At 40.3% G+C, this 19,467-nt stretch overlaps 2 protein-coding genes across 3 annotated transcripts in view; both read left to right on the top strand.

The window, feature by feature from the left end:
- The window catches only part of LOC131135385 (FERM, ARHGEF and pleckstrin domain-containing protein 1-like), a 64,594-nt gene extending 49,657 nt beyond the window's left edge, over positions 1-14,937 (top strand). Inside the window, exons 14-27 of the mRNA XM_058081137.1 lie at positions 2,018-2,205; positions 3,325-3,414; positions 4,900-5,033; positions 6,631-6,712; positions 6,780-7,017; positions 7,193-7,323; positions 7,404-7,472; positions 8,935-9,024; positions 9,244-9,326; positions 9,396-9,508; positions 10,995-11,158; positions 13,540-13,647; positions 13,846-13,997; positions 14,152-14,937. Coding sequence (XP_057937120.1) covers positions 2,018-2,205; positions 3,325-3,414; positions 4,900-5,033; positions 6,631-6,712; positions 6,780-7,017; positions 7,193-7,323; positions 7,404-7,472; positions 8,935-9,024; positions 9,244-9,326; positions 9,396-9,508; positions 10,995-11,158; positions 13,540-13,647; positions 13,846-13,997; positions 14,152-14,221 — 1,712 coding nt within the window. The 3' untranslated portion in view covers positions 14,222-14,937. The remainder of the gene's footprint in view (positions 1-2,017; positions 2,206-3,324; positions 3,415-4,899; positions 5,034-6,630; positions 6,713-6,779; positions 7,018-7,192; positions 7,324-7,403; positions 7,473-8,934; positions 9,025-9,243; positions 9,327-9,395; positions 9,509-10,994; positions 11,159-13,539; positions 13,648-13,845; positions 13,998-14,151) is intronic.
- A 659-nt stretch (positions 14,938-15,596) lies between these two features.
- Positions 15,597-19,467, top strand: part of LOC131136350 (dedicator of cytokinesis protein 9-like) — a 99,372-nt gene continuing 95,501 nt past the window's right edge. Inside the window, exon 1 of one of the 2 annotated variants that reach the window (XM_058083111.1) lies at positions 15,597-15,990. In XM_058083111.1, coding sequence (XP_057939094.1) covers positions 15,874-15,990 — 117 coding nt within the window. In that variant the 5' untranslated portion in view covers positions 15,597-15,873. The remainder of the gene's footprint in view (positions 15,991-19,467) is intronic. The other variant, XM_058083109.1, reaches the window with a different exon arrangement.

The raw sequence follows: 19,467 nt of genomic DNA, 5'->3' as shown, positions 1-19,467 counted from the left end.
TCCTGCCTGAGTCACCTGAAGGCATCATTAACACGTATTAGTGGTAATCTTGAGATTTGTCCTGGTTTGTGTTTACAGTAAACCCCCCACAATCACAGTAGAGTCATTTGTCTCACTATTAAATGTGTTCCACATCACAACCACGCTGGGGGTGCATGTATTTCCTAAGTAACATTCACCCAAGGTGGTGGAACCTCGCTTTTTGTGCGTAGGATTTAGTTTTTGATTAAATATAGTGCTAAAAATATGCTTTTTCTACAGGCAAACCGTGTGGCTATCAAAATAGCCAAGTCACTAAACAAAGCCTCCATGTGTTGGTGAATCAGGCTTTATTAAGAATGACTCACGGTTGCTTTAGAGTTAGGACACTATAGACAGATTTTTACCCAGGGATTCCTTGAATCATATTTATTAGGTGAGCATTTATGTGCTTTATTTCTTCATTGAATTCGCACAAAACCATGAACAACACAGTTTCTGTCTCCTTTCTAACAAGCACAGTGCACCGGTAGCTGATGAGGCGTTCAGGTGCACTGCACACTTTTGCTTAAATTATGTTAAATGTCCATTTATGTCAGTGGTTCTCAATCATTTTCAGTATTTATTTGGTAAAATGCATGATAATGGACATAATGTAGCAAAACCATTCCACTCATTGACGCACTTATTTACTAATGACGTCATTTATAATTATTTTTGTATTGGTTTCTGCATGAAAAGTTATAAGTCTCCATAAAATATGTATTTTTTAAATTGGATTTAGCATTTTTGTTATATTCCGGATGATGGATGAGTGGTTAGCACATAGGCCACACACAGTCAGGAGATCGGGAAGACCTGCGTTTGATTCTCCGCTTGGGCATATCTGTGTGGAGTTTGCATCCGTTTTCCTCCCACATTCCAAAAACATGCTAGGTTAATCATTTTTTCTTTGTTTTTAGTGTGTTTTTATTATATTTAGTGTGTATTTATTATAATATGAATTTCTATGGGTGGCACTGCGGTCTAGTGGTTAGCTCGCAGACCTCACAGCTAGGAGACCAGGGTTCAATTCCACCCTCGGCCATCTCTGTGTGGAGTTTGCATGTTGCATAGGTTTTCTCCGGGTATTCCGGTTTCCTCCCACATTCCAAAAACATGCTAGGTTAATTGGCGACTCCAAATTGTCCATAGGTATGAATGTGAGTGTGAATGGTTGTTTGTCTATATGTGCCCTGTGATTGGCTGGCCACCAGTCAGGGGTGTACCCCGCCTCTTGCCCAATCTGGGATAGGCTCCAGCATTCCTACTAGTCTTCTCAAGCATGAGAGGACGGGAAGGCACGACACACAGCTGCAGATATCTGCTGGAGAACAGCACACGGCTGCAGCTCACGTTGTGTTAGGAATGGAATATTTTCCACTTTGTTTTTGATGACTACGGCGACATGTTTGTGCTTATCTAGCACACTCACAAGACCTTTCACTTGGAAGAAAATACGCAATTTGTTTTATCTGCACATACACACACACACCGTCACATAAGTCACACTTCCTGTCTTATGATGACAGAGGCGGTTGTAACCTACCCTGATGAAGCCTAACATCTCCACTTGGCCTCAGTTCGTTGGGCTCAGTTCGCCAAGCCGGTTGAGAACCACTGGTGTAGAACGGCATTGAATCAGGAAGTTAAAATAATGAAAATATTAGAAATGCAACAGCAAAGCTCATGTATTGGAGCTGTAGAGCTGTGCCTAATGTTGTGTCCTGCGAGTGTCGGGTCGTCAGGACTATAAAGTCGAGTCTCTGCTGATGTTTCATCGCTACAAAGCAGATACCTCAGCCAAGCATTTTTCTCTTTGGCGGGGAAAACAGATAGCTTCCTGTCAATAACTGTCACTTGCTCTTTTCCATAAGCCGTATTGAATTACTGCTCAAATGCAATTTCATTAAGGGAGTGAGCGGATGGCAGCCAAACAACAAATCATTCGGCTGGGATTCTCATTCTTACGGAATTCTCCCTCGTGTCTCTCCGATAGGAGCGCTGACAAACAGTCCCTACCTGTCGACGTCTCCCGGCCACTCAAACGGGCTGCTTAACGGCCGGGCGTCCCTGGAGGTGGGGAGCCACAGTCCTGACGTCCGACAGCCGTCCCCTCTCACCAGCCCGCTCCTCAACGACGCCTGCAGCATTCGTACTGACGATGAAGACGACGTTCGGAGGAAGGTTTGTGTTTTGATTTGAAGTCTTACTACAATACTACACTGGATATAGTACACAGGAAGCTTATTTCTGTTAAACATTGTTGACAAATCTGTTCTTATCCTTTGCCGAGATAATCCATCCATGTGACTCAGGCTGGCTACAATAAAAGGCCGCTCCAAAATTTGCAGGAGTTACTGTCAAAAAAACAGTCAGTACATATAGTTAGTTATTCCCAGTAGTAGTAGTTGTTACCCTATGTGTTTTTAGGACAGACTGGCCACAATAAAAGGCCACTCCAAAATGTGCCGTTTCAGCGGAGTGCAAGAAATCACTGCCGGAGTAATAGTAGTAGTAGAAGTAGTAGTAGTTGCACTATGTGTGTTTACTTACCTTTGCCGAGATAATCCATCCATGTGACTCAGGCTGGCTACAATAAAGGGCCTCTCCATAATTTGCAGGAGTTACTGTCAAAAAAACAGTCAGTACATATAGTTAGTTATTTCCAGTAGTAGTAGTTACCCTATGTGTTTTTAGGACAGGCTGGCCATAATAAAAGGCCACTCCAAAATGTGACGTTTCAGCGGGGTGCAAGAAATCACTGCCGGAGTAATAGTAGTAGTAGTAGTAGAAGTAGTAGTAGTTGCACTATGTGTGTTTACTTACCTTTGCCGAGATAATCCATCCATGTGACTCAGGCTGGCTACAATAAAAGGCCACTCCAAAATTTGCAGGAGTTACTGTCAAAAAAACAGTCAGTACATATAGTTAGTTATTCCCAGTAGTAGTAGTTGTTGCCCTATGTGTTTTTAGGACAGACTGGCCACAATAAAAGGCCACTCCAAAATGTGACGTTTCAAGGGGGTGCAAGAAATCACTGCCGGAGTAATAGTAGTAGTAGTAGTAGTAGTTGCACTATGTGTGTTTACTTACCTGTTGTGTTCGTGATTGTAGTAAGTGTTAGGTCGAGTGATTTGATGTAAATCAAATTTACAATTTAATTTCAACATTAAACTTTGGTATCAAGGTGGGGGCCTCAAACTAGCGTCTCGAGTTTGAGACCCCTGATGTAAATAATTTGTCCAAAAATGTCTTTCTAATCTCCACAGTGAAGTCCCTTATTTGTTTTTCTTGCCTTCATAGAGGTTCCCCACAGACAGAGCCTACTTTATCGCCAAGGAGCTGCTGACCACAGAGAGGACGTACGTCAAAGACCTGGAGGCAGTGACCGTGGTAAGACGTGGCAGAGTGTGCCAACACCTCGTTGTCCTCTGGGGAGTGGGGGGCAGGGGGACACTATTGATTGTTTGGGTTAGCCCACAGAACACGGACACAGGCTGTGACGCGGCTTATTTCAGCAGATGATATTTTTGTATCCGTCCTCCACACTCCACACTCACATTCATACCTATGGACAATTTGGAGTCAATTAACCTAGCATTTTTTTGAAATGTGGGAGGAAATCCGCGCATGCATGGGGAGAACATGCAAACTCCCCACAGAGATGGCCGAGGGTGGAATCGAACGAGGGTGTCCTAGCTGTGAGGCCTGAGTGCCGTGCAGCCCTGGTCCATCCACATATTTATTAATACAACATCTTATTAGGTGCAGTATAGTCGTCTCTCATTTATCTTACCATCTAAATACAGCTTTTACCATTATTAGAGACCTCAAGACATTAAATAACACCCCTACAGTAATCTTTATACTAATATTGCCCAAAATTCATTCATTTATTTTCTACCGCTTTTTCCTCATGAGGGTCGCGGGGGTGCTGGAGCCTATCCCAGCTGTCTTCCGATGGGAGGCGAGGTACACCCTGGACTGGTGGCCAGCCAATCACAGGGCACATATAGACAAACAACCATTCACACTCACATTCATACCTATGGACAATTTGTAGTCAATTAACCTAGCATGTTTTTGGAATGTGGGAGGAAACCGGAGTACCCGGAGAAAAGCCACGCATGCACGGGGAGAACATGCAAACTCCACACAGAGATGGCTGATTGTGGAATCGAACTCGGGTCTCCTAGCTGTGAGGCCTGCCCTGGTCCATCCACATATTTATTAATACAACATCTTATTAGGTGCAGTATAGTCGTCTCCTATTTATCTTACCTTCTAAATACAGCTTTTACCATTATTAGAGACCTCAAGACATTAAATAACACCCCTACAGTAATCTTTATACTAATATTGCCCAATATAATAAACATAATAAAAGAAAATGAGAATATATCATTCAAACCTGTATTAAAAGTGTGCTGTGTGGTCTGGTGCTTTTGTCGGAAGACTAAGGTTGAATAAATATGAAGTACTCAGATAATAATAATAATACATTTTATTAGTAGATAGTAGTAGTCAGATGCAGGTGTACCTAATACTATGGCTTGTAGTGTAGTATATTCTGCTACGGTTCTTTGGAGCAGCCATCAGTCTCCCTTCCCCTGATGCTTTTATCCTCTTGTTATCTTTCAGCAAACACTATGTCATATCTCATAAATATTTGTGTTGGCTTATGTCCCACCATTTTTTTTTTTTAGATACAGTATGCATCATCTCTGTAAATCATTCCCGCTCACTTTTCCTCATTTAAACTGCCGGTCCGGTGCTCCGCTGTGCTCAAGTCCTTTTCCCAAGCGAGTCGAGTTTTAATAAAGAAGGGTTTGTCTGGGTCAAGATTAGATTTAAACTTGCCTTCTTTTGGTATTTCAGTCATTCCAGAATGCCGTCGGTCAAGACGAGGCCACTCCGGAATCGCTGAAGAACACCATTTTTTCCATTTTTGAGCCGCTACACAAGTTCCACATCGGATTTCTCAGGGAGGTGGAGCAGAGGCTGGCTTTGTGGTGAGCACACACACACACAGTGTCAAAACACATGCAACCATCTTTTGGATTTTGCTTTAGCGAACCCAGTGCCTTCATATGACCTCGGGATGTGTTGTCTCCATGGTAACTGTCACGCCGCGCCAAGGCAGCCGTCGGGTTTCGGGTGTCTGATCTCTTTAATGATGTTGTGCTTTTCCCAAAACACGCAAGCGCTAACAGCCGCTTGAGTTAAGTCATTTTTTTCCACTTTCTTTTTATTTCCCCGTTGATGTTGGCTTCTTTTCCTCCCATTTTTGATCCCGCTGACATGCAGCACACTCAGAATGACCCAGCGAAGGACATATGGACATATTTTTCCTAAAAAATCATGTAAATCCAGTTAATATTTCATGGCATTTTTACCTTTTATTGAAGCCCAAGGGGTTCTCTGAATTCAATTCTCACCTTCTTTCTTCGTCTTTGGCCCCATGGTGGGTTATTTAGCCGCTGTCCTCAATTAAAAATGCTTTCAGTTGCAGTACAGACCAAACATACTCGCCGTTACATGCAGTAGTGGATGATAATACACGACAACCCAAAATTTGGGTTGTATTTATATAAATATTTTTATTATAGAAATTCATTCATTCATTTTCTACCGCTTATCCTCACGAGGGTCGCTGGAGTGTGGGAGGAAACCGGAGTACCCGGAGAAAACCCACGCATGCACGGGGAGAACATGCAAACTCCACACAGAGATGGCCGAGAGTGGAATTGAACTCGGGTCTCCTAGCCTGCGCGCCGTGCGGCCCTAGTCCATCCACATATTTATGAATACAACTACAACAATCTTATTAGGTGCAGTATAGTCATCTCCCATTTATCTTACCTTCTAAATACAGCTTTTACCATTATTAGAGACCTCAAGACATTAAATAACATCCCCACAGTAATCGTTACACTAATATTGCCCAATATAAGAGACATAATAAGAAGAGAGAATATATTCTCCATTCATTTTCTACCGCTTTTTCCTCACGAGGGTCGCAGGGGGTGCTGGAGCCTATCCCAGCTGTCTTCGGGCGAGAGGCTCCACACAGAGATGGAATTGAACCCTGGTCTCCTAGCTGTGAGGTCTGCGTGCTAACCACTAGACCGCCGTGCCGCCCATATAAATTCATATTATAATAAATTTTACGACACAGTAAAAACAAAGAAAAAATACAAACAATAAGTGCGGACAAATAGCGAATAAATACTTTCAATAATTCAAATTATTTTGCAGTATACTATAGTATTTATTTAATTTTTATTATAGTAATATTGTACAAAATTTAAAGTTATAGTAAAAGTGGACCTTATTTTGAAAATTTTAAATTTCATTGTTTATTATTTTTATTTTGTAAATTCTAAAAAAGGAAAAATAACAATCAGGCTACTGTTAGCTACCCTGGATACTATTAAGTGAGGGTATATTTGGAGCTATTGCATTCAAAGGCGACACCTTGTGGTGGAGTTTGGTCTTTAACTTTTGGAGCACCCTCACCATATTCAAGGAGACGTTGTTAAATCAGCATGAAAGGCTGCTGAGGGGGGGCTTTGTCACTGACAAATTACTGCTGCTCATCTCTCATAGGGAAGGGCGCTCCAACGCTCACATCAAAGGAGACTACCAACGCATTGGAGATGTCCTGCTCAAGAACCTGCAAGGCCTGAAGGTGAACTTCCTCTTTCATCCAAGCTTCTTTTCCCCCGGCTTTGCTCATAACTCGTAACTCTCCGCAGCCTCTGACGACCAACTTGCACAAGCAGTGTGACGTCCTGACGGAGCTGGAGAAGGCGTGCAAGTCGTCCCGCAGGTTAGAATCTCTCTGCAGGGACTTTGAGCTGCAGAAGGTTTGCTACGTGCCCCTCAACGTCTTCATCCTGAGGCCGCTACACCGCCTGGTGCACTACAAGCACATCCTAGAGCGTCTGTGCAAACACTACCCGGCCACGCATGTCGACTTCAGGGACTGCAGAGGTACCGTGCACACAGGAGGAGGACTTGGAGAACGGCCAAAGATATCAGGATATGAGGACCATGTGAAAGATAGATTGATGCGTAGATGATCAGACCTTCATGAAGTTATTACATTAGTCTACAGATTGAAATACCAGCGATTGTGATGATGTCTGTCATCCTGGTGGGCTTGCAGCTGCCCTGGCTGATGTCTCTGAGGTGGTGGAGCAGCTCCAAGGGAGCGTCATGAAGATGGAGAACTTCCAGAAGCTGTTGGAGCTGAAGAAGGATTTGATTGGCATAGACAATCTTGTTGTTCCTGGTCGGGTACGTTTGCTTGAATTCATCACTTTTCTTGAATTCATTTATCTCCATATCTTTAATAAAGAAACTTTATTTCTTCCTAGGAGTTCATCAGGTTTGGTTGCCTTAGCAAACTGTCTGGAAAGGGTCTACAGCAACGAATGTTTTTCTTGGTAACGCCTCACTTTTTCACGTTTGGACCAGAAGATAAGAGTTGATTAAGTGATTTTAACAAATGATTAAGTGATTTCAACAGCCTTTATTTTTATTTTTATGAATTAAAGTGTGTATTTTTATTAACTATGTATTTTAATGTGACTATTCTCATGACTTTGTTCCCATAATATTATGATTTTATTCCTATAATATTATGACTTTATACCGATATAATTATGATTTTATATCCATAATATTATGATTTTCTTCCCATAATATTAGGACTTTATTCCCATAATATTATTACTTAATTCCCATAATATCATGACTTTATACCCATAATATTATGACATTATTCCCATAATGTTATGACTTTATTCCCATAATGTTATGACTTTATTCCCATAATGTTATGACTTTATTCCCACAATATTTTCACCTTGTTTCCATATTATGACTTTATTCCCAGAATATAATTTTTCCCAATAATATTATGATTATATTCCCATAATATTTTTTACTTTATTCCCATAATTTTATGACTCTATTTCCATAATATTTTGTCTTTATTCTCATAATATCATGACTTTGTTCACATAATATTATGATTTTATTCCCATAATGTTATGACTTTGTTCCCATAATATTTTGACGTTATTCCCATATTATGACTCTCTTCCCAAAATGTTCCCATGTTTGTTCCCATTATGACTCTATTTTCATAATATTTTTACTTTATTCCCATAAAACTACGACTTTATTCTCATAATATTTTCACATTATTCCCACAATATTTTCACCTTGTTTCCATATTATGACTTTATTCCCAGAATAATTTTTTTCCCAATAATATTATGATTATATTCCCATAATATTTTGACGTTATTCCCATAATATTATGACTCTATTTCCATAATATTTTGACTTTATTTTCATAATATCATCACTTTGTTCACATAATATTATGATTTTATTCCCATAATGTTATGACTTTGTTCCCATAATATTTTGACGTTATTCCCATATTATGACTCTCTTCCCAAAATATCATGGCTTTTTTCCCTTAATATTATGATTATATTCCCATAATATTTTGACTTTATTCCCATAATATTATGACTCTATTTCCAGAATATTTTGACTTTATCCCCATAAAACTATGACTTTATTCCCATAATATCATGGCTCTATTCCCATAATATTTTGACTTTATTCCCATATTTTGGCTTTATTGCCTTAATACTATGACTCCATTTCCAAAGTATTTTGACTTTATTCCTATATTTATTCCCATATTTTGGCTTTATTCCCATAATACTATGAGTCTATTTCCATAATATTTTGACTTTTTTCCCATAATATTATGATTATATTTCCATGATATTGTCATTTTATTTATTATTTATAATTTTGTATTTATTTTGTATTAATATTATTTATTTATTATTTTTCTTTCTCCCTTTGCTTCTCTGGCTGCAGTTCAACGACGTTATTTTGTACAGCAGTCGAGGGATGACAGCCACCAATCAGTTCAAAGTTCACGGCCACCTTCCTCTCCATGGCATGACAGTAAGAGTCGCTGTTAATTGGACTATAAGGACTGACAGCCGTCTGTCATTAGTGCAAATAAAGCGGCATCAAACATCTGGATTCAAGCCACACATACACTCATGCATGCAAGGATAACCACACGTTTAATCCTCCCGCCCGCAATCTCTCCTCTTGTGTCTATTTTGGTCCTCGCCGTCCTACTTAGCGCCATCGTGTCATGTCTGTGTCTTATTCCAGATCCGAGAGAGTGAAGATGAGTGGGGTGTTCCTCACGCCTTCACCTTGGTCAGCCAGCGGCAGTCGGTGGTGGTGGCGGCGAGGTAGGAGCATGGAAACATCTCACAGCGACCTGCAGGTACGGTCTTCCACACGTGCGTGTCTCCTTGCAGTTGTTTGTCAGAGATGGAGAAGTGGATGGAGGACTTGGAGATGGCCATAGAAAGGACCAAGACCAGCAACGGGCCTTCATCTGACCTGCTGGGCTGCAGTCTGACGGACAACAGTAAGTTAGCAGTAGCTAGCATGTGGGACTTAGTCACGTTTATTCCCTTCTTATGTTGTGATTGCATGTTATGGATGGAAATGGACATAATGTAAACATTTTTATTGTTGTTATTGTATTGATATATTTTTATTTTATTATGGATTATTTATACATATTCTATTTATTGTTTTGTTGTTCAAATTATTTCTTAATTTTATTGTCATAGATTATAAATATTGTAATTTATGTATTTTTAAAGGGATATAGTGGGCATGGAACTAAATGCCGTTGATCAATTATGGGAAAAAATTATAACAATAATTTTGGTTGATTTGTTTTTTTTTTAAAGGGACGGGTGGCTCTCTTTCTCTGAATGTCATATATTATAAATATTTTATTAAGACATTAATTTATGTATTTCAGGAATGGGCATGGGACTAAATGCCGTTGATCAATTATGGGAAAAAATTATAACAATAATTTTGGTTGATTAGTTTTTTTTTAAAGGGGCGGGTGGCTCTCTTTCTCTGAATGTCATATAAATATTTTATTAAGACATTAATTTATGTATTTCAGGAATGGGCATGGGACTAAATGCCGTTGATCAATTATGGGAAAAAATTATAACAATAATTTTGGTTGATTTTTTTTTTAAAGGGACGGGTGGCTCTCTTTCTCTGAATGTCATATAAATATTTTATTAAGACATTAATTTATGTATTTCAGGAATGGGCATGGGACTAAATGCCATTGATCAATTATGGGAAAAAATTATAACAATAATTTTGGTTGATTTTTTTTTTTAAAGGGACGGGTGGCTCTCTTTCTCTGAATGTCATATAAATATTTTATTAAGACATTAATTTATGTATTTCAGGAATGGGCATGGGACTAAATGCCGTTGATCAATTATGGGAAAAAATTATAACAATAATTTTGGTTGATTTTTTTTTTAAAGGGACGGGTGGCTCTCTTTCTCTGAATGTCATATAAATATTTTATTAAGACATTAATTTATGTATTTCAGGAATGGGCATGGGACTAAATGCCGTTGATCAATTATGGGAAAAAATTATAACTAATTTTGGTTGATTTTTTTTTTTTTAAAGGGACGGGTGGCTCTCTTTCTCTGAATGTCATATATTATAAATATTTTATTAAGACATTAATTTATGTATTTCAGGAATGGGCATGGAACTAAATGCCGTTGATCGATTATGGGAAAAATTATAACAATAATTTTGGTTATTTATTTATTTTTTTTAAGGGACGGTGGTTCTCTTTCTCTGAATGTTCTGAACTCCTGTTTCCATCATGCCAGCATCTTATTGAGCAGGTCAATGCTGCCCCCAAGAAGTGTAGCGGGATGGATGCTCAACTTCCCATAGATCAGGGTACCCCAAGGGGGGTCCGGCATTATGGGGGGGGCGGAAGTACATGTCTTCTACAATCTTCCCCCTCGCCTCCCCGTTGTCTCGCAGTAACAACCTCCTGACTTTCCCAGAATTCCCCGGAGAGTGTGTAACGGAGGCGGAGTCCGAGGATGACATGACTGCGTCCCGCAGCTCGCTGGAGAGGGCGGCCCCCCAGCGCGGTAACACTATGGTGCACGTGTGCTGGCACAGGAACACCAGCGTGTCCATGGTGGATTTTAACGTAGCTGTGGAGGTACCGGACACACATCAAGCACTGAGCCCCGCCCCCCCGCTCCTCCACCCAGCTCTGTCTTGCCTCCACTTGGTTCACCTTCTGTTTGCTACGTGTTGGTTCACTGTTGGGGGGGCGGGGGTGTACAGTAGGAACAGTATTTCCTTTGTGTTGCTGTAACCACGTCCTTTTCGCAGCACTGTCGCCGCTTCTTGTTGACCCTAGCCCCGCACCGCATGCCCTGTCCTTCAACCTACTCAGTCTCTGTCTTTCTGTCCTTCCCTTCCCTGTTTCTTTTTCCTCTTCTCCCCCCCCCCCCTCCACGCTTCTGTGCGTTTTCCCCCGCGCTAGAAGGTCCTAGTCCTGTCAGTGAGAATAAGGCGGGGCAGCGCAGTGGCCCGGGACCGGTGCCCCTGTGTGTTATCTGCTGGTACAGAGTGCAGAGCCTCTCCTTTAGTGAAGCCTGCAGCAGTCTAGAGGTAAAGAAGCCAGGCAGACAGCAAGGGGGGGGGGGGGGGGGCTTGTGGGTTCGTTGGACACAACATTAGGTACACCTATAAATTGGAATGCCGTCCAATGCAAGAGATGCGCTACAAATTTGTCGACTAAGTTAATCTTGTCGGGCGGTCGAGCGGTTAGCGCGCAGACCTCACAGCTAGGAGACGAGGGTTCGATTCCACCCTCGGCCATCCCTGTGTGGAGTTTGCATGTTCTCCGCGTGCATGCGTGGGTTTTCTCCGAGTACTCCGGTTTCCTCCCACATTCCAAAAACATGCTAGGTTAATTGGCGACTCCAAATTGTCCATAGGTATGAATGTGAGTGTGAATGGTTGTTTGTCTATATGTGCCCTGTGATTGGCTGGCGACCAGTCCAGGGTGTACCCCGCCTCTCGCCAGAAGACAGCTGGGATAGGCTCCAGCAACCCCCGTGAGGAAAAGCGGTAGAAAATGAATGAATGAATGAAAGTTAATCTTGTCTCTTTTGTAGTAGTAGTAGTAGTAGTAGTATTTTATATTAGTAGTAGTATTTTATATTATATTAGTATTTTATATATTTTATATTAGTAATATTTTATATTACACTAACTGCAGCACTGCATATAACCACAGTAAACATATTGTTATATTAATCTAAACTAGGCATCATTTTGGAAAGAGTTCTTGTATTGGTCCCCATTTGATCGTGCAGGTGTACCTAATGAAGTGGCGCTTACTGTAATGGAGAAGCACATAAATACACAAGTCAGCTCACACATTAAACTGCTATATGCTATGCTATTTGCATATATTCTATTTTGGGGCTGTTTAAAGGGACTGTATGCAACTGGCTCAAGACGACATTTTTTTTGTCTGGTGTGACCAACATATATTGTTTCTGTGGTCCTCCAGATTAGCATAGACCAGCTACCAGTACGAAAACACAATCTACATATGCTGGTCTATGTTGCTTTTTTGTTATGTGCTAGTATGTTATGTTAATATAAGAACACCACCACAGGCTACCATGTTATGTTATATCCTGTTTATATATATATATATTTATATCCTGTTTTTTTATTGTGTTATGCTATGTGCTAGTATGTTATGGTGTGTTGTGTTATTGCGTTATGCTATGTGCTAGTATGTTATTGCATTATGCTATGTGCTAGTATGTTATGGTGTGCGATGTTATTGCGTTATGCTATGTGCTAGTATGTTATGTTATTGCGTTATGCTACGTGCTAGTATGTTATGTTATTGCGTTATGCTATATGCTAGTATGTTATGGTGTGTTATGTTATTGCGTTATGCTATATGCTAGTATGTTATGGTGTGTTGCGTTATGCTATGTGCTCGTATGTTATGGTGTGTTATGTTATTGCGTTACGCTATGTGCTAGTATGTTATGGTGTGTTATGTTATTGCGTTAAGCTATGTGCTAGTATGTTATGGTGTGTTTTCACCGGCATGTTGTGTTGTGTGCTTCTATGTTGTGTAATGCTAAGTATTTGTAGATGCTGGTTTTATGTTATGACAAGCATGTTATGTTGTATGCTAGTATGTTATGTCATGTTATGTTATGTTAACAAGAGTCGGTTAAAACAACAGATTGTACAAGTGCAAAGTTGACTGCATAAAAATAATAGTATTTGCCTACATTAGGAGCTAAACTTTGCCGTATCGGTATCATTAGCTGACAACAAACATGTTACATTGGTCATACTATATGCTCTGAAAGCAGGAAGAGGCGGGTTATAATGCTTTCAGCACTCTAGGCAGCCAGGAATACGTTGCATCCAGTCCCTTTAAAACTGAATATTAAGAAAATAAAATGAAGGTAGAAAAGAGGAATGATAGCAGCACATTTTCAGTCTGTTGTCTGCGGCATTATATTAGTATTTGACATTTCTTGTGTTTTGTAGAATCAGCTGTCGGGGAACTTACTGCGCAAGTTCAAGAACAGCAACGGCTGGCAGAAGCTGTGGGTGGTCTTCACCAACTTCAGTCTGTTTTTCTACAAGTCGCACCAGGTGATGACCTGCAAACATCTTTTATTCTAATGCTTTGTTGTTGTTTATACCAAAACTGTGTTTAGATAGCCTCCATTCATTCATGTGATGACCAACATCACACCCTCCTTTGGACTCAAACCTGCACACTCAATGAGATCAACAAGTATCTTAGTAGTTGTTGTGGTGCTTCATGTAGTTGTGATCTTTTTTTCCCAGGATGATTACCCTCTGGCCAGCCTTCCACTGCTGGGTTACTCCGTCACCATTCCCTCCGAGTCTGAGAACATCCACAAGGACTACGTCTTTAAGCTGCATTTCAAGTCCCATGTCTACTACTTCCGTTCGGAGAGTGAATACACTTTTGAAAGGTAAACATACATACGCTGCTGCAGGAGTGGGCGAGCTAGGGCATGTGGGCCACATGCAACATTTTCCTGCCGCAAGGCATGCTGGGTAGCCTACTCAAGGTTTGCTCTGCTCTATTCATTATATTTACATGTGTTGCTCTCTTCCGGGCCTCAGGTGGATGGAGGTGATCAGCAGTGCTACGGCCCCTTCCAGTCGGGTCCAGAACTGCAAGGACGGCCACTGAGTCCCCCCTCCTCCCCCCCAACCTTGGGACTCCTTTTGTCCACACTCACGTTGGTGCTTTTTTACTGCTCTAATGGTGACACGTCCGCTGGTTTCGACTGCATCAGAGACTGCATTTCTTCTTCTTCTGGCGTTTTTACACTGCGCTCCTTTTCAAGGATGTCCTTTTCTACCGTTTTCTAACGATCACAGCCACTTCCTAGTTGTCATTTTTTTCCACATGTGGATATATTGTTTTTGTTGTTCTTCACTTGGCTGCTTTTTTCTATGTGTTTCACAGTTTCGTAGCAATATGCGCCTAGATTTTGTACTTTTGGGATTGAAGAATGTTAACGCCATAACATTCAGGCCACCCTTTAAGAGTCAATGCTGTGCACCGGGCCTGGCATGTGTTTTTTTTTATATTACAAAAGCGTGATTTGTTGTTTTTGTCATTTCATGCTAGCGTCATTTTCATGAAGTTCTATTGGCTGTTGCTAGTTTTGCATTTTTTTCAAAATGAAGACAATTTTCACGAACATCGCGATGTGACAAAAAAGCTTTAAAGATGTTTGAAACCTGAATAACAACTTTTCTGCCCCTCTTTCAACCACCTTGTGAAAACAGCAAATGAATGGAAAATATACATTTGATAACATTTATGGAATGCAAAGCATCTTTTCTGCTTAGAGATGAATGTTTTGTCAGGCAGCTGGGGTTGATCTTTGGAAAAATGTATTAAAAGAAATACTCAAAACTGTCTTTCAGCTTTATTGTGCTTCCAACTGCGACCAGCAGGTGGCAATAGACAGCAAGAGGTTGCAGAATCGTCTCAATAGCAGTGGACCGTTCAAAAATAGAAGTACAATAAAAGTACAATACAGTACTTCTGAAGTACATTGTTGTTATATTTGTTTTCATGTTTAAAAAATAGAATACAAATAATATAATTATTTAAAATTACCAATCATCAAAAAAGTCAAATATAGCTCTCCAGGAGCATATTCCTGTTCGTGTTTAAATAAAAAATAAAATATATATTACAAATAATTCTAATGAGTTAACATAGTTAATATGAATATACAGCACCCATGAGCATATTCTTCTGTACTAAAAATAGACTTTGTAAAAAAAAAATAATAATAATATTGCATTAATTTATTTAAATGAAACACATGGATTGTATGTCAAATGTTTTTGTAACTATCATTATACAAAAATATTAAAAAATATTAAATTCTTCATAATTATATAACGGATATCTAATGTGAGTGGTCTGTAGTTCCATGTACAGTCCATTGGGGGCGACATTGAGTCGGTGTAGACAGGTTGGAAAGCCGGTGTTGTCGACAGGGTTCAGAAAAAAGGCGGAGTTTCCGAAGAGACGAGATTTGACACCTCCCTTCTGCTGCTAGCCGGCCGGCCAATGACACACTTGTTACGAGAGGACCCTTCTTGTGACAATGATTCAAAGAGACACACTAACATGCACCAACACAACATCAAACATGTGTGATTGACAAGCGACGTTCTTCCGTCACGACATGATCCGGTTTGGAGCCAATGGTGGCCGCTGAATGGGATCCGACAGGCGGGATTAGCCGGAGATGACTTCCCGCCACACTCTCCTGGAGTAATTTGTGGATATTTAAGTGTTTTTTTCGGGGCGCAGCGATGTCCACTCCTGCTCACCCGGAGACTAGGAAGTTTACTCGGGGTCTTGGGAAGCCCGGGACGGCCGCCGAGCTCCGGCAAAGTGTCTCGGAGGTGGTCAGGACCTCCGTGTTGCTTGTAAGTAAACACCATAAACACCTTTAACTGCCCCCATTCTCTTCTTTACTTCCGCTTCTACTTCCTGTGGTCATCCACACTTGGAATTTTGAGTGCATGAAAGTGAAACTCATCTTAAGTGCCGACCTGAGCTCGTGCACAGCTCTGAGTGCGCGCGCACACAGCTGACCTCAGATCAGCTGACTCGTGTGGAGTCACGTTCAGGAGTGGGTGTTAGTATGAATGAATAATGTGCATGAATGAATGAGGATTTGTTTGTTGTCGCATTGAAATACCTCACTAATGCAGTATTGCATATCAATGCAATACTTACTTGCAATATGTGTATACCCTTAAGGGTTCTTATACTGTAAAGTCCCATTATATGTAGGTCAGTTTTTTAATTTCACCCATAGACAGCTTTCTGGTTTTGAATATACCAATCTATATACCAATAAGACCCATAGACTACTCTATGGTTTTCATGTTGTTTTCACCTCTAAATGTATTATACACAGGCAAACCCTATGCTATTTAATCTGAAACTGAGTAGACATTTAATGTCACTATGTGTTGATGGACTAAGCAGTGCAATAAGACCCATAGACTACTCTATGGTTTTCATGTTGTTTTCACCTCTAAATGCATTATACACAGGCAAATCCTATGCTATTTAATCTGAAACTGAGTACACATTTAATGTTACTATGTGTTGATGGACTAAGCAGTGCAGTAAGACCCATAGACTACTCTATTGTTTTCATGTTGTTATCACCTCTAAATGCATTATACACAAGCAAACCCTATGCTATTTAATCCGAAACTGAGTAGACATTTAATGTTACTATGTGTTGATGGACTAAGCAGTGCAATAAGACCCATAGACTACTCTATGGTTTTCATGTTGTTTTCACCTCTAAATGCATTATACACAGGCAAATCCTATGCTATTTAATCTGAAACCGAGTAGACATTTAATGTTACTATGTGTTGATGAACTAAGCAGTGCAATATGATCCATAGACTACTCTGTTTTTCATGTTGTTTTCACCTCTAATTTCATTATACACAGGGAAAACCTATGTTATTTAATCTAAAACTGAGTAGTTATTCAACTTATGTGTTGATGGACTAAACAGTGCAATAGGACCCATCGACTACTCTATGGTTTTCATGCTGTTTTCACCTCTAAATGCCGTCTGCACAGGCAAAACCTCTGCTACCCAATCTGAAACTGAACACAGAGATTTTATATTTATTGATTGAACAAGCAATGTAAAATTGACACAATATTTTATTACTTTTTAGTCATGTTTTGTTGGGGTTTGCACTGCATTGTGCGGTTTTGAATGAAAATGTTTTGCACATGTGTGCTCAATGAGGCCTTCACTTTCCACAGGGATACAAGCTGAAATGACATGATGCCTCCCCACAAGGAGAAAGGGGTGGGGTTGGGTCGACTTTCGTGCTTCCAAGTGTCCAGTTTTGGAACATTTGCAGAATGAGTACCTCCTGTTTTCTGTTTTTATTATCACTTTTCCAGTAGAGGGGGGTCAAAGGAGTCAACCTTTTTGTTGTGTCCAAGGGTGCTTGGTGCTTTGGCGCTCCTTGGAGAAGTTGCTAGGTAACGGAAACAGACACCATGTTGGCTCTCTGTCATAGGAAATGGAATCCTGAGTCTGTCATATCCCAGACATCCAACCACACCTTGATATAATTTATTCATACATGTTGGGGAAAAGTTTCTTTGCTTTGTCTTACTATCAGCCGTACGGGTTGGAAGTATGCAGAAGTGAATGTATGCCTGTGTTTGCCTGGGTTGCACAGTGGGACAAAGAATGTGACTGCACACACGACCGCTGTCCACGCAGATCGTCATTAATTCCTCCATGAAACATGTAAATGCCACACCAATAGAGGTATTGTTACAGGAACAGCCGAGGACTGTGGTTTTCCACCATTGGTAACACCACCACTATGCTTCTTTATCAAGATTTTACTACCAAACCTCATTGTTTGTGATTAATCCTTTACAAAAAGTCAATCTAAAACTAAATTATACGGAAACAAATAATTTCCCCCATTGGAAATCCAATTAATCTGATCCAGGCACCCAAAACACTTGGTTGGGCGATGGAACTGACTTCTGGCTCCAGTTTCCATGCAAACACAATCCTAATCGGGACATTTTGTGATTAAAATATCTTAAGAACAGAGTCGGAATCGCATAGTGTTTTAAAAACACGATCATATTGTTCGCTAACTAGAAAATGTACTAAACATTTATGTACATTTTCATTGTAAACCGAAAAATACGCTGGAGTGTACGCTTAACTCGGTATTCAAATACCCCACTTTTCTTGTGATTCGATTAGGGCTGCAATTAACAGTTAATTCCTCATTAGATTAATCTGAAGCTTATTGTTCCAATTAATCAAGTTCTTGGTTAGGCCCTGGACTGACCACATCAATAAGAACCAAACACAAACAGTTAGTGCTTTGGTCCGCAACATATTGGAAAAGCGTCCATTGCTGAAAAAAATATTATAAATAATTACAATAATTATTATCGGCCATCTCTGTGTGGAGTTTGCATGTTCTCCCCGTGCATGCGTGGGTTTTCTCCGGGTACTCCGGTTTCCTCCCACATTCCAAAAACATGCTAGGTTAATTGGTGACTCCAAATTGTCCATAGGTATGAATGTGAGTGTGAATGGTTGTTTGTCTATATGTGCCTTGTGATTGGCTGGCCACTGTTACTTGCCATAACACTGTTACTTTGGTGCATTGAATCTTGTGGTATTAATAAAGATATGGACAATACAAACCCAACAACAAGGCCAGCCATAATTGATTTACATCAGTTGGTATGTTATCTGCAATGTCTGCGTGCACAAATATTATTATTGTCTAGAAATACGTACGTTTTTTTCAGTTATATTTTTTGGGTGTCTGGTTCAGATTATTTCCTACGGGAAAAATTGCTTATGTTTTCATGCGATTCAGTTTTTACACAGCTTTTTGCTGATTAGTTATCCCAACAATGTGTGTATTTTTACACAGGCACACACTGGTTGCTCTTTGTGCATTGTTATCCACTTGTAGCAGTTGTGTACTCTAAGATGAACCATTCCTCTGTGTGTGTGTGTGTGTGTGTGTGTGTGTGTGTGTGTGTGTGTGCACACTTCAGACCAGCTGAGCACACTCAGCAGTGACACTGCCGTATGTATCAGCAGCTACATTTTTCTGGCACTTTTCGAAATCCATTTCTTTGGAACTGAGATTAAACCTTTTTCAGAATGTCACAGTGCATTTTGGAATTCCTGTTTGCAAAAAGGAACCGCAGCCCCCCTGTGCCGGCAGCACTCGTGCAGCACCAAATCATTCTTGACTATAATAGGTGTGTTTTGACTCTTTTTCAGTACTTTATACTGTGGTACCTCAGGTTATGTCATTAATTTGTTACAAAATTGGCATGGCTTGGTTGTTGGTTCCATT

This window comes from Doryrhamphus excisus, chromosome 9 (genome assembly GCF_030265055.1).
Source record: "Doryrhamphus excisus isolate RoL2022-K1 chromosome 9, RoL_Dexc_1.0, whole genome shotgun sequence".
Classification (NCBI taxonomy): Eukaryota; Metazoa; Chordata; class Actinopteri; order Syngnathiformes; family Syngnathidae; genus Doryrhamphus; species Doryrhamphus excisus.
This window is presented reverse-complemented; position numbering and strand designations above follow the sequence as displayed.